This window comes from Plecotus auritus (genome assembly GCF_963455305.1).
Source record: "Plecotus auritus genome assembly, chromosome: 8".
Lineage (NCBI taxonomy): Eukaryota > Metazoa > Chordata > Mammalia > Chiroptera > Vespertilionidae > Plecotus > Plecotus auritus.
Window position 1 is genome coordinate 69,135,926 of NC_137782.1, and position 12,082 is coordinate 69,148,007.

General features: G+C 47.6%; 1 protein-coding gene across 1 annotated transcript in view; it reads left to right on the forward strand.

Moving 5' to 3' along the window:
- The window catches only part of CDS2 (CDP-diacylglycerol synthase 2), a 49,409-nt gene extending 42,410 nt beyond the window's left edge, over positions 1-6,999 (forward strand). The window contains exons 11-13 of the mRNA XM_080683358.1: positions 2,197-2,316; positions 2,744-2,847; positions 3,104-6,999. Coding sequence (XP_080539484.1) covers positions 2,197-2,316; positions 2,744-2,847; positions 3,104-3,233 — 354 coding nt within the window. The 3' untranslated portion in view covers positions 3,234-6,999. The remainder of the gene's footprint in view (positions 1-2,196; positions 2,317-2,743; positions 2,848-3,103) is intronic.
- Positions 7,000-12,082: the final 5,083 nt, after the last annotated feature.

Sequence of the window (12,082 nt, forward strand, 5' to 3'; positions counted from 1 at the left end):
GCCCAGTGACTGAACGGCAGAACGACCAGAATGACTGGTTGACCAATCGCTATGACGTGCACTGACCACCAGGGGGAAGACAACGCAAGAGCTGCCTCCTGGTGGTCTGCGCTACCACAGTGGGAGTGCTGCTTGGTTGACCAGGATGCAAACCCCGGGCCCACGGGCAGGAACCTAGGCTGCTATTGTCGCCTCCTTGCCCCAGGTTCCTCCTCCTCGCTCCCTGCCACCTCTTCCAGACGCCTGCAGGCTGCACAGTGCTACCGCTGCTGGGTGACCCTGGAGGCTGGGAGGTGGGTTCGTGGCCATTGTAGGACTGAGGACTACTCTGCCGCCTCTCAGTGCTATTGTCCCTGGGCCCGGCCCCGACTGGGTCCCCTGGAGAGACAGACAAGTGCTCTGGCTCCACAGAAGATGCCGGACCAGGGAGCAGCCGCTCAGAGGGTGGGTCCACAGCCACTCGGCTGACTGGAATGAGTGGCACTCCCACAGCAGGCTGATTCCCACAAGCCACCACCCCCCACCAGTGCACAAATCCCCGTGCACTGGGCCTCTAGTTTTTATAATAATACAGTGACATTATTTGCCTTGTCCACTTTGTTGACAAAAGCAGTGGTGGGTAAACCTGCGGGCGACTTAGCATGAGTGAAGGTGGTGGCACCAAACTGGACTAAATCATTGGAGTCTTCATGCTACACCCTCTCAATAAAAATAAGCCAGTTCCTTTTAAGGGTGTCTTTGGTGAAATAGTAAAATTATTAATTTTATTAAATTTTGACCCTTGAGTACACACCTTTCTAATACTCTTTATACCAAAACAGCATAAAACACTTCTGCTGAATACTGAAGTACTTGATTACCTAAAGGAAAAGTGTGTAGGCACTTCCTTAACTTAGGAACTGCCTTAGCTGTTTTATTTTAATTTATTTTTGTTTTTATTTTTAAAATATATTTTTATTGATTTCAGAGAGGAAGGAAAAGGGAAAGAAAGATAGAAACATCAATGATGAGAATCATTGATGGGCTGCCTCCTTCATGCCCCCCACTGGGGATCGAGCCTGCAACCCGGTCATATGCCCTGACCAGGAATCAAATCATGACCTGGTTATAGGTGGATGCTCAACCACTGAGCAACACTGGCTGGGCCTAACTGCTTTTTAAAAAAGTATATATTTTTATTGATTTCAGAGAGGAAGGGAGAGGGGGAGGGTGAGAGAGAAACATAAATGATGAGAGAGAATCATTGACCAGCTGCTTCTTGCATGACCCCTGTTGGGGATCAAGACCACAACCCAGGCATGTGACCTTGACCAGAATCGAATCCGGAACCTTTCAGTCCCCAGGCCGACGCTCTACCCACTGAGCCAAAACAGCTAGGACCCTAGCTGCTTTTTTATAACAATTTTTACTTGAAAAGAACTGACAAACTATAGTGTTTTAGACTGGATAGTTGACAGACATTTTTCTTGAAAATGAATGAAATGAGCCTGTCACTTCGAGGAAAACAGTTGACAGTAATTGTTAACACTGATAAAATGTGGCTTTCATGTGAGTGTAGAATTTTAGAAAGTGTGTGCCTTCTATGAGCTTGACAGCATCCTAATACTTAAAGGGTTTTCTGATAAGATCTGTGGTAGCTTTAATATGTAATGTTTTGACATTGTATAGCTAAATGTGCCTGCATATGTGCCTGGAAGGTTGACATAAATCAGTGAATGGATTCACACAGTCAGGTATGGGTAAAAGATCCATTCAGAGTGCCAGATAGACCAGTGGATTTTAATTTAAGAGTATAAAAGTTCATTGATAGGATTTCAGATTTCACATTGCACCAAATTTGTAAGGAACTACCACTTATCAAATTCTGGTGTAGTGTCAAAGAATACCCATAATTATCTGAAAAGGTGGTGCCAAAATACTCTTCCTCTTTTCAACTACATATCTCTGTAAGGCTGGATTTTCTTCATATACTTCAACCAAAACAATATATCAAAAAATTAAATGCAGAATATCTTAATGTCTTCTATTAAGCAGACATTAGAGATTTTTAAAAAATCAGTCTTCTTACTAATTAATGTTTTTTGGAGGGGTGGGGGGGAGGGAATATAGTTAATTGCATAAAGAGTTACTTAATGTTAACATGTAATAAGCCTGGCCTGTAGGCATCTTGACTTTTACTTCATTTATTCTTCTCAGAAAATCGTCCGGATGTACCCTTTCCAGATTCACAGCATTGCCCTCTCCACCTTTGCCTCGCTCATCGGCCCCTTTGGAGGGTTCTTTGCAAGTGGATTCAAACGAGCCTTTAAAATCAAAGTAGGAAAAACCTCTGTTCCTCTCATTGTCAACCAGCCAGGCCCTTCTTCACCTGTCTTCTGCCTCCCCCCCCCCCCCCCCCCGCATCACCCCGTCAACTACAACCTCTTCAGAATACTAGGCTATTAATGTGTGCTTTCACCCATGCACAGAATTTAGGTAGCTTACATAAAAAGACATAGTTTCCGGGAAAATTCAATAGTTGGATTTTTCATTTATTTGTTAATATCTTACCTCTTTCTTAAAAACAACATTTTGTAACTTAAGATTGTGTCCTATTATAGCCTCAGCATTTGAGACAATGCTTACTTCTCACTTAGTTTCTCTCAACCACTCGGGGCAGTAGCTGGACAATGAGGTGGGACCACAGGCCAGGGTTTGATCTTGGCTGAGCGAGACTCACCAGTTCTTCTCCTGCCTCTAACAGGACTTTGCCAATACTATTCCTGGCCACGGAGGCATCATGGATCGCTTCGATTGCCAGTATCTGATGGCCACCTTTGTCAATGTGTACATCGCCAGTTTTATCAGGTACATGCCTTTCCCTCTGCACCAAGTTGGTGGATTTTTAAATAGGGTGAAAGTCTAGAATTGTAGCTATATCTCAGTTTTAGTGAAAAAAGCATTCTAAATATAAATGCAGTTTTCCATTGCTACTATTTACTTATGGATCCCTGAGCCCCTCTGCCCCTTTAGTAGAGAATCCAGAGGTTGAAGCAGCCACTTGGATAATCAGCCCTAGAAGTTGCTGGGCCCCATCAGTGCATTTTATCACATTCTCTTCCAGGGGCCCGAACCCAAGCAAGCTGATTCAGCAGTTCATGAACTTGCGGCCAGAACAGCAGCTCCACATCTTCAGCACACTCAAGTCTCACCTGATCGACAAGGGGATGCTGACAGATACCACGGAGGACTAGTAGGGGCCACGCAGGGCTGAGAGAGCAGGACTGAGCAAGGGGGCGGGGCACCAAGGCCAGCCCAGCTGGTGTGACTGAAATGATAACAAGGCTTCAACTCACTGTCTTTTTTTTTTTTTAATTTTTTGGTAGAGTGTTTTTTATCTGTGGGTTTTTTTAAAAAAAATTCTGTATGTACAGTCTATGTGCTTATGATTTGGGTTGTGAGTAAACTATAGCTTTGAGTTGGAAAGAAGTCATGGGGGTGAAACTATTTGGGTTTTTTAAACAGAAGTTTTAAAAACCTGGAAGACAGTGTTGCCCAGGTACTTCTGGTCTCATCAGTTGAACTAGGCTCGATCAGGGAGTGGCTGTTCATGTGTTCCGACCCTGTCGGCGTCCCCCGTACCTGTACTACCCCTTCTCCCCAGCAGGGAGGAGGTGCACAGCTTGGATGTCTTTGCCAGGAGAGCTTTCACCCAAGCTGCTCTGTAATCCTGCCTGGAGCTCCAGGGGTCTGCCTGCCGTGGGCTGGAGGGACAAAGGCTTATTCTCAGATCAGCATTCTGTCCACGTGAAATCCTGTGGAACCTGAGCTCTGCTTTAAGATATGGGTTCACCTTATTTCATCACAGACTGAGAAGTTTTCTCGAGAGGGCACGCAACATTATTTATAATAGTCTGGTAGAAAACACCACACTGTAATATTTCAAGTGTATACAGTAGCATGTACTGTAACCGAGCCCCTTCCCCCATGTTTAGGCTCATGGCTCCCACGGGGCAGTCTGCTCACTGTCTTTTCAGGGACGATGGTGTTCATGCTTGTGCTGTGGACTGGCTGCTGCTGAATCCTCTCTGGGGCTTGCCCGTTAGGCAGGGAGCAGAGGGCTTCTCATTTGTGCCCCTTTGACTGATCACCCACGTAGCTGCTGTATTGTATATATATTACTCCTGAGGCAAATGTGTATTGTGTATGTTTTAAAAATCACTTATTTCTTACAGTGATTTCAATTGCCAAGTCTTCTTCACTAAAATCACAAAGTCCTGCTTAAAACTCTGGAAAACCCAACCCAATTAGAGGTTTGACTATTCTGAAGATTAAATGCACACTTTTTATATAATGTGATCAGTTAAATGTAGTTTGTATTTTACTGGCGGACCTTATTTTTAAAAAAACAACAACTGTGATTTACTTTGTTTCCCTTCTTAATGATAGGGATGAGGTTGATTTCGAGAAGGGGGTACAGGAGAGAGAACTTGGTGCGCCAATGTGTTCAGTTGTTCTGTGCCATGGTTGTTCTCATTGCCAAATGAGCATGACGGCTTGCTTTAGCACCTGACTTGGTGCTAGTCTGTTTTGTTTCTGTTTAAATTAGCCTTCCTGCCTCCCTGAGTTTACATGCAGCCCAGATCCTGGGGCAGACCGCTCGACCTTCCACACGCATGCAGCATTGACGGGGCCTTTCTTCTGAACCTTCACTTCCATTTTAGCACATGGCTCCTCTTTTTCAGGTCCAGGTCCCCCTTAAAAACAACGTGTGTTTTTGTCTTGCATGGGCTTTCGTCCTAGCTGTGGACCCCGGGTATTCGGGATGCATCCCTCTCTGCCTTCTTGTTTTCTGAGGTCTTCTAACTCCAGTCTTCCATGATCCTGGCTGAGCAAGGTCGTGTCAGCAGAGGCAGCTGTGGGTAATGAGTCATGTCCTGGGCCCCCAAAAGCAAGTGTTTGCCTGTCTTTTCTAAATGTTTATTCTTAAGATGAGGCAGTGTCTCAGCAATGAATTAAGGTGGTGATTAGGAATGAACCTGGTTTTCTTATTGAAGAACGAGCTTGGTCTCCTGAACTGGGAAAGGCACCTCATTGTCTCGTGCTGCTCCCTGTGGGCATGTTGGGGTCCTTGGGAGCAGGCGTCTCGGCGGGAGCCCTGCAGCAGGCGAGTCACTCAGGGCTGTGTTTGGGATCAGGGTGCCTGGCACGTTTCTTTGTGGAAGTGGTTGCTGATAGGGTGTCCGGAGGTCCTGAGGGTCCTGGGAAGCTGAAGGTGGTTGCTCACCAGAGCTGCCAGCAAGAATGCCAGGCGGTCAGCTTGGGGTTTTTGTTTTTGGAGTTCTCCACGTTCTCTCTGATGAGATAGGAGGAGTTTCCTGGGGGGCAGTCTGGAAAGCAGTGTCTATGTAGCACAACATTTTTCTTTCTTCCATTTATTGATGATATTTCATCATTAAGATAAGATTCAAGAACCCATAAGAACCCATATCTTAAGATTTTAACACATACCTGTGCAGATCTTAATGGCACACTTACTTCAGATTCATTTTGTGTGTGTGTGAGAAATAAAATGCAACTGAAACTGTGCCCTACCCCCTCGCGAATTCAGTTTCTTATTCCCATGCATGGCTTTATGTTCCCCACTTGATTTGTATTCATAAATGCTGTGCCTGGTTTAGAGATTTTTGTGTTGTTTTTCAGTTTGAATCCTATATATTCTCATAACGACCTTCCGAGGTACCTCGATGAGAGCCACGAGCACCTTGAAGTTGAGGGCCAGAGGGGAGAGAGATTCCCAGGGTCCCCTGGTGGACTCCAGTCTCCATCACAGCGTCTGCCCAACAGGACAAGGACTAGATCGTCCCAGCCCCACTTGCCTTTGTGAAAGTGGCATAAGTGCATCTGAAATTTTGCACCGTTCCCTCAAGCTTAGGAGGCCTGACCTGTGACAGGTTGGGGCTTAAGTTGCTGTTAGTTCATAAGTAGTGATATAAAGGAGCTGATGAACAAGGGTGTTACAGCAACCAGGGCTCTTCTGCAGAGGGCTGAGCCTGGGCACCCTCCCTGGTGAGTTTTTAATTGTTGAGAGTATTACAGATGTGTATTCCCCTCCCCCCATTTCTCCCCTCCACCCTGCCCTCACCCCAGGCCTTCCCCACACTGTTGTCTGTGTCCATGGCTTATGCATATATGCATATACTAGTAAGTTCTTTGGTTAATCTCTTGCCGTCCCCCCACTCCCTCTTCCCTCTGAGATCTGTCAGTCTGTTCCATGCTTCCATGTTTCTGGTCCTATTTTGTTCGTCAGTTTATTTTGTTCATTAGATTCCACATATGAGTGAGATCATGTGATACTTGTCTTTCTCTTTCTGGCTTATTTAACTTAGCATAATGCTCTCCAGTTCCATCCATGCTGTTGCAAAGGGTAGAGTTACTTCTTTTTTACTGCTACAAAATATTCCACGGTGTAAATGTACCACAGTTTTTTTTTTTATCCACTCATCTACTGATGGGCACTTGGGCTGTTTCCAGATCTTAGCTATTGTAAGTTATGCTGCTATGAACATAGGGGTGCATATATTTTTTCTCATTGGTGTTTCAGGATTCTTAGGATATATTCTCAGAAGTGGGATCGCTGGGTCAAATGGCAGTTCCATTTTTACTTTTTTTGAGGAACCTGGTGAGTTTTTCTTGTCACTACTCACAGGACACCCAAGTCTTTCCCTTTGTGTGCGTGTGCCGCCTCAGCATCACAGATATACACACGTTTTACTCCTGCAAGTAAGACCTTTTAAGGCAGCCTGGGCCTTATTTATGTTTTTGATTTTTTTTTTTTGGCCAGTTTTATATTCTGAACCTTTTAGTATCTACAGTGTAACTATATTTAAAACATTTAGAGTTGTACAATTCTATAATGTATGTTTGAAACTAGTGTCTCTGTCAGAAGGGGTGAAATGCACCTTTAACTTTATACAAGTAGACTTTGAAACCACTTCAATGAAATTTCTTTTCCCACTGGGCCTCCTATCCTGTAAATTGACTTATATTATGCAAGAAGATTCCAAAGGTATGTTTTAAGGGAGCTTAAGCAAACCCTGTGATTTGAGTCTAAGCTAGTTGCTGAGTTGGCTGGAGGCCAATTCGAGTGGATCCTTGAGTTCAGATCTTCAGACTGTCAGTGAGTCCTGGCAGGCCCAGGAACATCCCTGATGTGGACGGGTGGGTGGGGGATGATGTGAATGACTCAGGGCAGAGAGCACCACTCTCAGAAAACTGCACAGTGGCCTTGCTTCCTAAGACGCCTGCCCAAGGTCAGTTTTGTAAGGGAGTGATTTTCGCTACCAGTGTGATAGTCATTGCTGGAACTTCTTCCTGTGTCACCACTGCCTTTTTTTTGGGGGGGGGGGGGTAACTCACATCTGTGTCCACCTTGTGATTATGTGCTGAGAGAAGGGTGGAGTGGGGAGGGGTGAGGTCAGTTGTACCCAGGGTTCCTGTTTTTCCGAAGTCGGGGGTCCAGGTGACCTTCGTGGACACCTCACAAGACAGTAAGCCCTGGCAGACTCTCACTGTGCTGTCCGCAGCAGGGGCTCTGAGGGAGCAGCTGGAACAAACCATCACGAGGCCACAGGGCAGGCTGAGTGCGGCAGTTAGGAAGACAGATGTTGGGTTCAAACTGGGTCTGGGAGGTTGCTAAGTGCAACTTGGGCCCAGTTGGGTCTGAGAACAGCGCCTCCCTTTTGGGATTAGTGTGAGGATTTACGAGCTAATACACATAAGCATTTAGCACCGTGCCTGGCACATAGTAAGTGCTCAGTCAATGGTGGTTATCTTTGTTGCACTCAGCTGGTAATTTGAACCCAAGTTGTTGTAATGCCAGAGACTGGGTTCTCGGCCACTACACTGCCACCTGCCCTGCTCGCAGGGAAGCGGCCGCACTGTCCTGGGAGAAGCAGCCCGACTTTAACACCCACCCACATTGTCTGGGTGCTGTGCTTCATTTAGGAGGCCAGCCTGACAAAAGGAATGAGGACGTGAGGGTGCTTTGAAATTCATACTTAGCGGGAATGGTTTGCCTGAGGTCTTGCCCACTTCCTGCTGCCCCTGGTCTGGACTTCCCTCTTGCCGGTGGTGCCTCAACTCCGTGGGCGGTGAGGGCCTCTCTGTGATTCGCTCAGGACCCCAACTCCCCCTCTGGCCAAGGGCCTTGCTCTGCACACACAGCTCAGGAGCCTGCAGCAGTGCCCTGTACAAGTAGACATCTCCAACCAAAGAGAATGGAGAAAGAGAAGCCACCTCTGTAGCAGATTAGAATACAGACAGGACGCCTAAAAGCTCTGCCCACACCCTTACAACGTAACAAGTTGGGGCCTTTGTTTCTTTTTTTTTTTTTTTTTTTAAATATATTTTATTGATTTTTTACAGAGAGAAAGGGAGAGGGACAGAGAGTCAGAAACATCGATGAGAGAGAAACATCGATCAGCTGCCTCCTGCACACCTCCCACTGGGGATGTGCCCGCAACCAAGGCACATGCCCCTGACTAGAATTGAACCTGGGACCCTTCAGTTCACAGGCCGACGCTCTATCCACTGAGCCAAACCGGTCAGGGCGGGGCCTTTGTTTCATGCTTTCTTAAAAGTATTAACAGGAGAGAAGCAGGTGCCCACTGAGAGTAAATGATGTGGGGTGCTCCTGTTGGATTGTAGGTTAGCAAAGGATCACGTGGGTGATTCATGAATGAAGGGAGAACAGGCAGTCGACTGCGTGAGAAATATTTAATTTCATTTTCTGGAAGGAGATGGGGAGTGTGTGTGTGTGTGTGTGTGAGGTGGAGGATTCTTCACTTTGAAGGAATGGTGTTGACAAAGGGGACCTATGAAATTCTCAAGCCACTGGAATAGTAATAACTCAGAACTACCGGCTGGACTGTGAACTGTTTCCTGGGTGTTAGTGGGGAATGAAGACCAGATCCAAGGGCCCACTGTGTCCATGGCCTCTCCCCATCAGTTAATTCACGAGGCTGTGGCTATGCAGGAATCAGGAGGACGTGTTGTGGTGTTTAGTAAGCAGCTGCTGGGAGGGACTGACCATGGGCTTGCCCTCTCGTCCTTCTGTGCTGGCGCTTGCTCCCTCATCGTTACTCCTAATAGACCAGGCGGTTTTTATCTGTAGAGAAAAAGGCTCCCAACTGGGACAAAGGCCCCCTGACAGGGCCCCTGCAGGGGCCTCCCCCCATTGGGCTGGGCCGAGCCCTTTAGAGCCTTCCCTGGACGTAGAGCTCAGAGGGGCCGCTGAGTTGAGCATTCTGCTGATTCTGTCCCAAGTGAAATGGTGTTTGCTGATACCATCCGCATCGCTGTCTCTGACCTTGACTGCGGGAACGCTTATGTCTCACCTCGGTTAGGTTCCTGTCCTGGGTTTGCTGGCTCTGTGCCAAGGAACACCAGACCAGAAAGGGCGTTGAGAGCATTTTCTAGCTGCTGTGCCCTTTACCTGACGTGGCGTTTCCCTAGATCCACCTGCTTGTGACACAGCCGTCGTCTCTGCACCCTCTGATCAGTGTTGGACATACATGTAGACTCTTCCCCACCGCAGTGTCAGAACATGATGGACTGTACATTGGAAAGTACCTTATTTATACACCTGAATGTTCCAGTTACACAAATAAACATCTATTAAATTCTAGATCCCGTGTGCTTCCTAAGGGGGAGTGCTGACTTGGCGGGAGATGGGGGGTTGGTTGTGTGGAACCACATCCCTTCCCAGGGTGCTGCCAGCCATTAGAGGCATGCTCTGCCTGGGCCTTGGCCGCCTGCTCTCCTGGCTTTCCTCCTGCTCCGTGGCTGCTCCTCTGCAGCCACCTTCCTGAGCATCTCTTCTCCAGCCTGGCCCTTTGATGGTGGCTCTCTGCCCCCAAGGAACTCTCTCCTGGCTGTTCTCACCCACTCTTAGGACTCTGATGACCACACCCACGATTTCAGGTCCAAGTTCCCAGTTCACACGTATCTACAAGGACTCTTCATGTGGGCTTTGCATAAGAAAATCCAAACCTGGCCCTTTACCTACACCTGCCCCACTCAGTGTACTTTACCCCACCCCCAGTCTGTTCGTAAGCCCATCACTAGGAGTGAGCTCATCCGTAGCCAGGCCTGCCCCTCCCAACTTTATTCTGACCACCAGCCTGGCCACCTCTGCTGCTCCATCCACTCTGTACTCTACCGCTGGGCAAGCTTTCTCCACTAGATGCCTTCCCATGGCCTTGTCAAAGTTCAGCCTTGTGCACGAGGTTCCCTGGGCTGGCCCATGCTCGGGGTGCCCTCACAGACACATTGGTGCACATCCCTTCTGTGTTCCAGGTGCTCTGGTCTGGCCATCACACGTGCTGCTTCCTCTGCCCGGTTTCCTTCTGCCCCGCCCTCCCCGGCTCCCCTCGGGCTGCCTAACTCCTGCTCACCTTCAGTCACACCACAGCAGCACCTGCTCTGGGAGGCCCATGTGCTCCCCACCCCAGGACTTGGCTTTCCTGGCGAGACTGTGGGCCCTGGTGGTGGCTGGAGGAGCCCTGAGTCTGAAGTCCTGCAAGCCATCGGCCAGCCCCGCCCAGGCTAATGCTTGGACCTCCAGGTTGTTTGCCTTTGGGACAGGGGTTTTGGCCTTTCTGGTCCCCAGAAACTTCAGGTGTTTACTTCCTTTACTAAATCCAACAAAATTTGACTCGAAGCCATGAGTTTCCAAGGTTGACGAGGAACCCAACATTACTTTCCAGGCTGCTGTGTTCTCTTGCACCAGGAGCCCAGGGCCTGTGTGGTGGGGCCCCCAGTCTCAGTCCACCTGCTGAAGGTTTTCCTCCAGGCCTGGGAGGTCCATGGGCTCGCTCGGAGGAGGCCCCTGTCAGTGGCGTCAGGACCCACCTCCCCTAGGTACCCGTGCAGCCATCTGCACCTGGCGACCTTCCACCTCAGATCCTGACTGTCTTCATGAGTTTAACAAACACTGTGGAGTTCTTGTTCTGGGCTTGTCCCCATCTGGACACCAGAAATGCAGCAACAGTCCCTACCCTCATGGAGCTCGTTTTAGGAGAGAGTGGCAAACATGTGAAAAGCATTTTAGATGGAGAAAATGTAGCCAGGAGAGGGGAACAGGGAGTGCTGCTGGGAGAGGTTGCATTTTTCTAAACAGGGTGATCAGGGATGGGCTTGCTACCGAGGTGGTGTTTGGGCAAATGGACACCTGCAGGATGGGGGGTGGGAGGGGGAGTTCCAGGCAGGTGCACAGCAAATGTGAAGATAGCTGTGTTTTCAAGGAGCTGCAGTGGTGGGTGAAGCAGGTGAGTGGGGAGGGGCAGTGGTGGGAAATGAGGTGCAGGTAAATTCCCAGGGCCAAGGCCATTGGCTTTTACTCTGAGTAAGACAAGCTGTTGGAGAGTTTAGAGCAAGCATGTCAAACTCAAGGGCTAACACGGACCAAATAAACAAGGTTTAAGTTTGTGTGGGCTGCAAAAAAAAAAGCTTCAATTTTTATAGAAACATGGGTTTATTTCATAGAGTCATGCTGAATACAAAGGGCTGAAATAAATGAGTAATCATTAACATAACAGAACATTTTAATAAAAATTAATATTTTGTCTTGAACATTAACTTACCAGACACTGAATAACTGCACAAATTAATAAGCGTAACACAAACCTATTTTTCTTGTTCTCTGAAAGCAAAATATTTCCTGTTGCATGCCCCAAACAAGTCAGTACAAGACTAATGACATGGCAATGGGCTGCCAAAATACTCGCTGCTAGTATTAGTGGAGAGAAATGGTGCGCCTGCGCGTAAGGCAGGTAAGGGAAATGAATGCAACACAATGATAGTAATCAGTTGTTAGCGAATGTTGTAGTTCATTAATAATTATGTACAACAGGATATTGTAAAAATTAAATTATGAAATTTTTATTAAGACGTTTCTTACATACTGTTATATTGGCTGGACCGCAAAAATATTCGTTGTGGGCTGCATGCAGCCCATGGGCCACGAGTTTGACATGCTTGGTTTAGTGCCAAGGAGTGACTTGATCTAATGTTTGTTTTCAAAGAGTCACTTGGCTGCTGT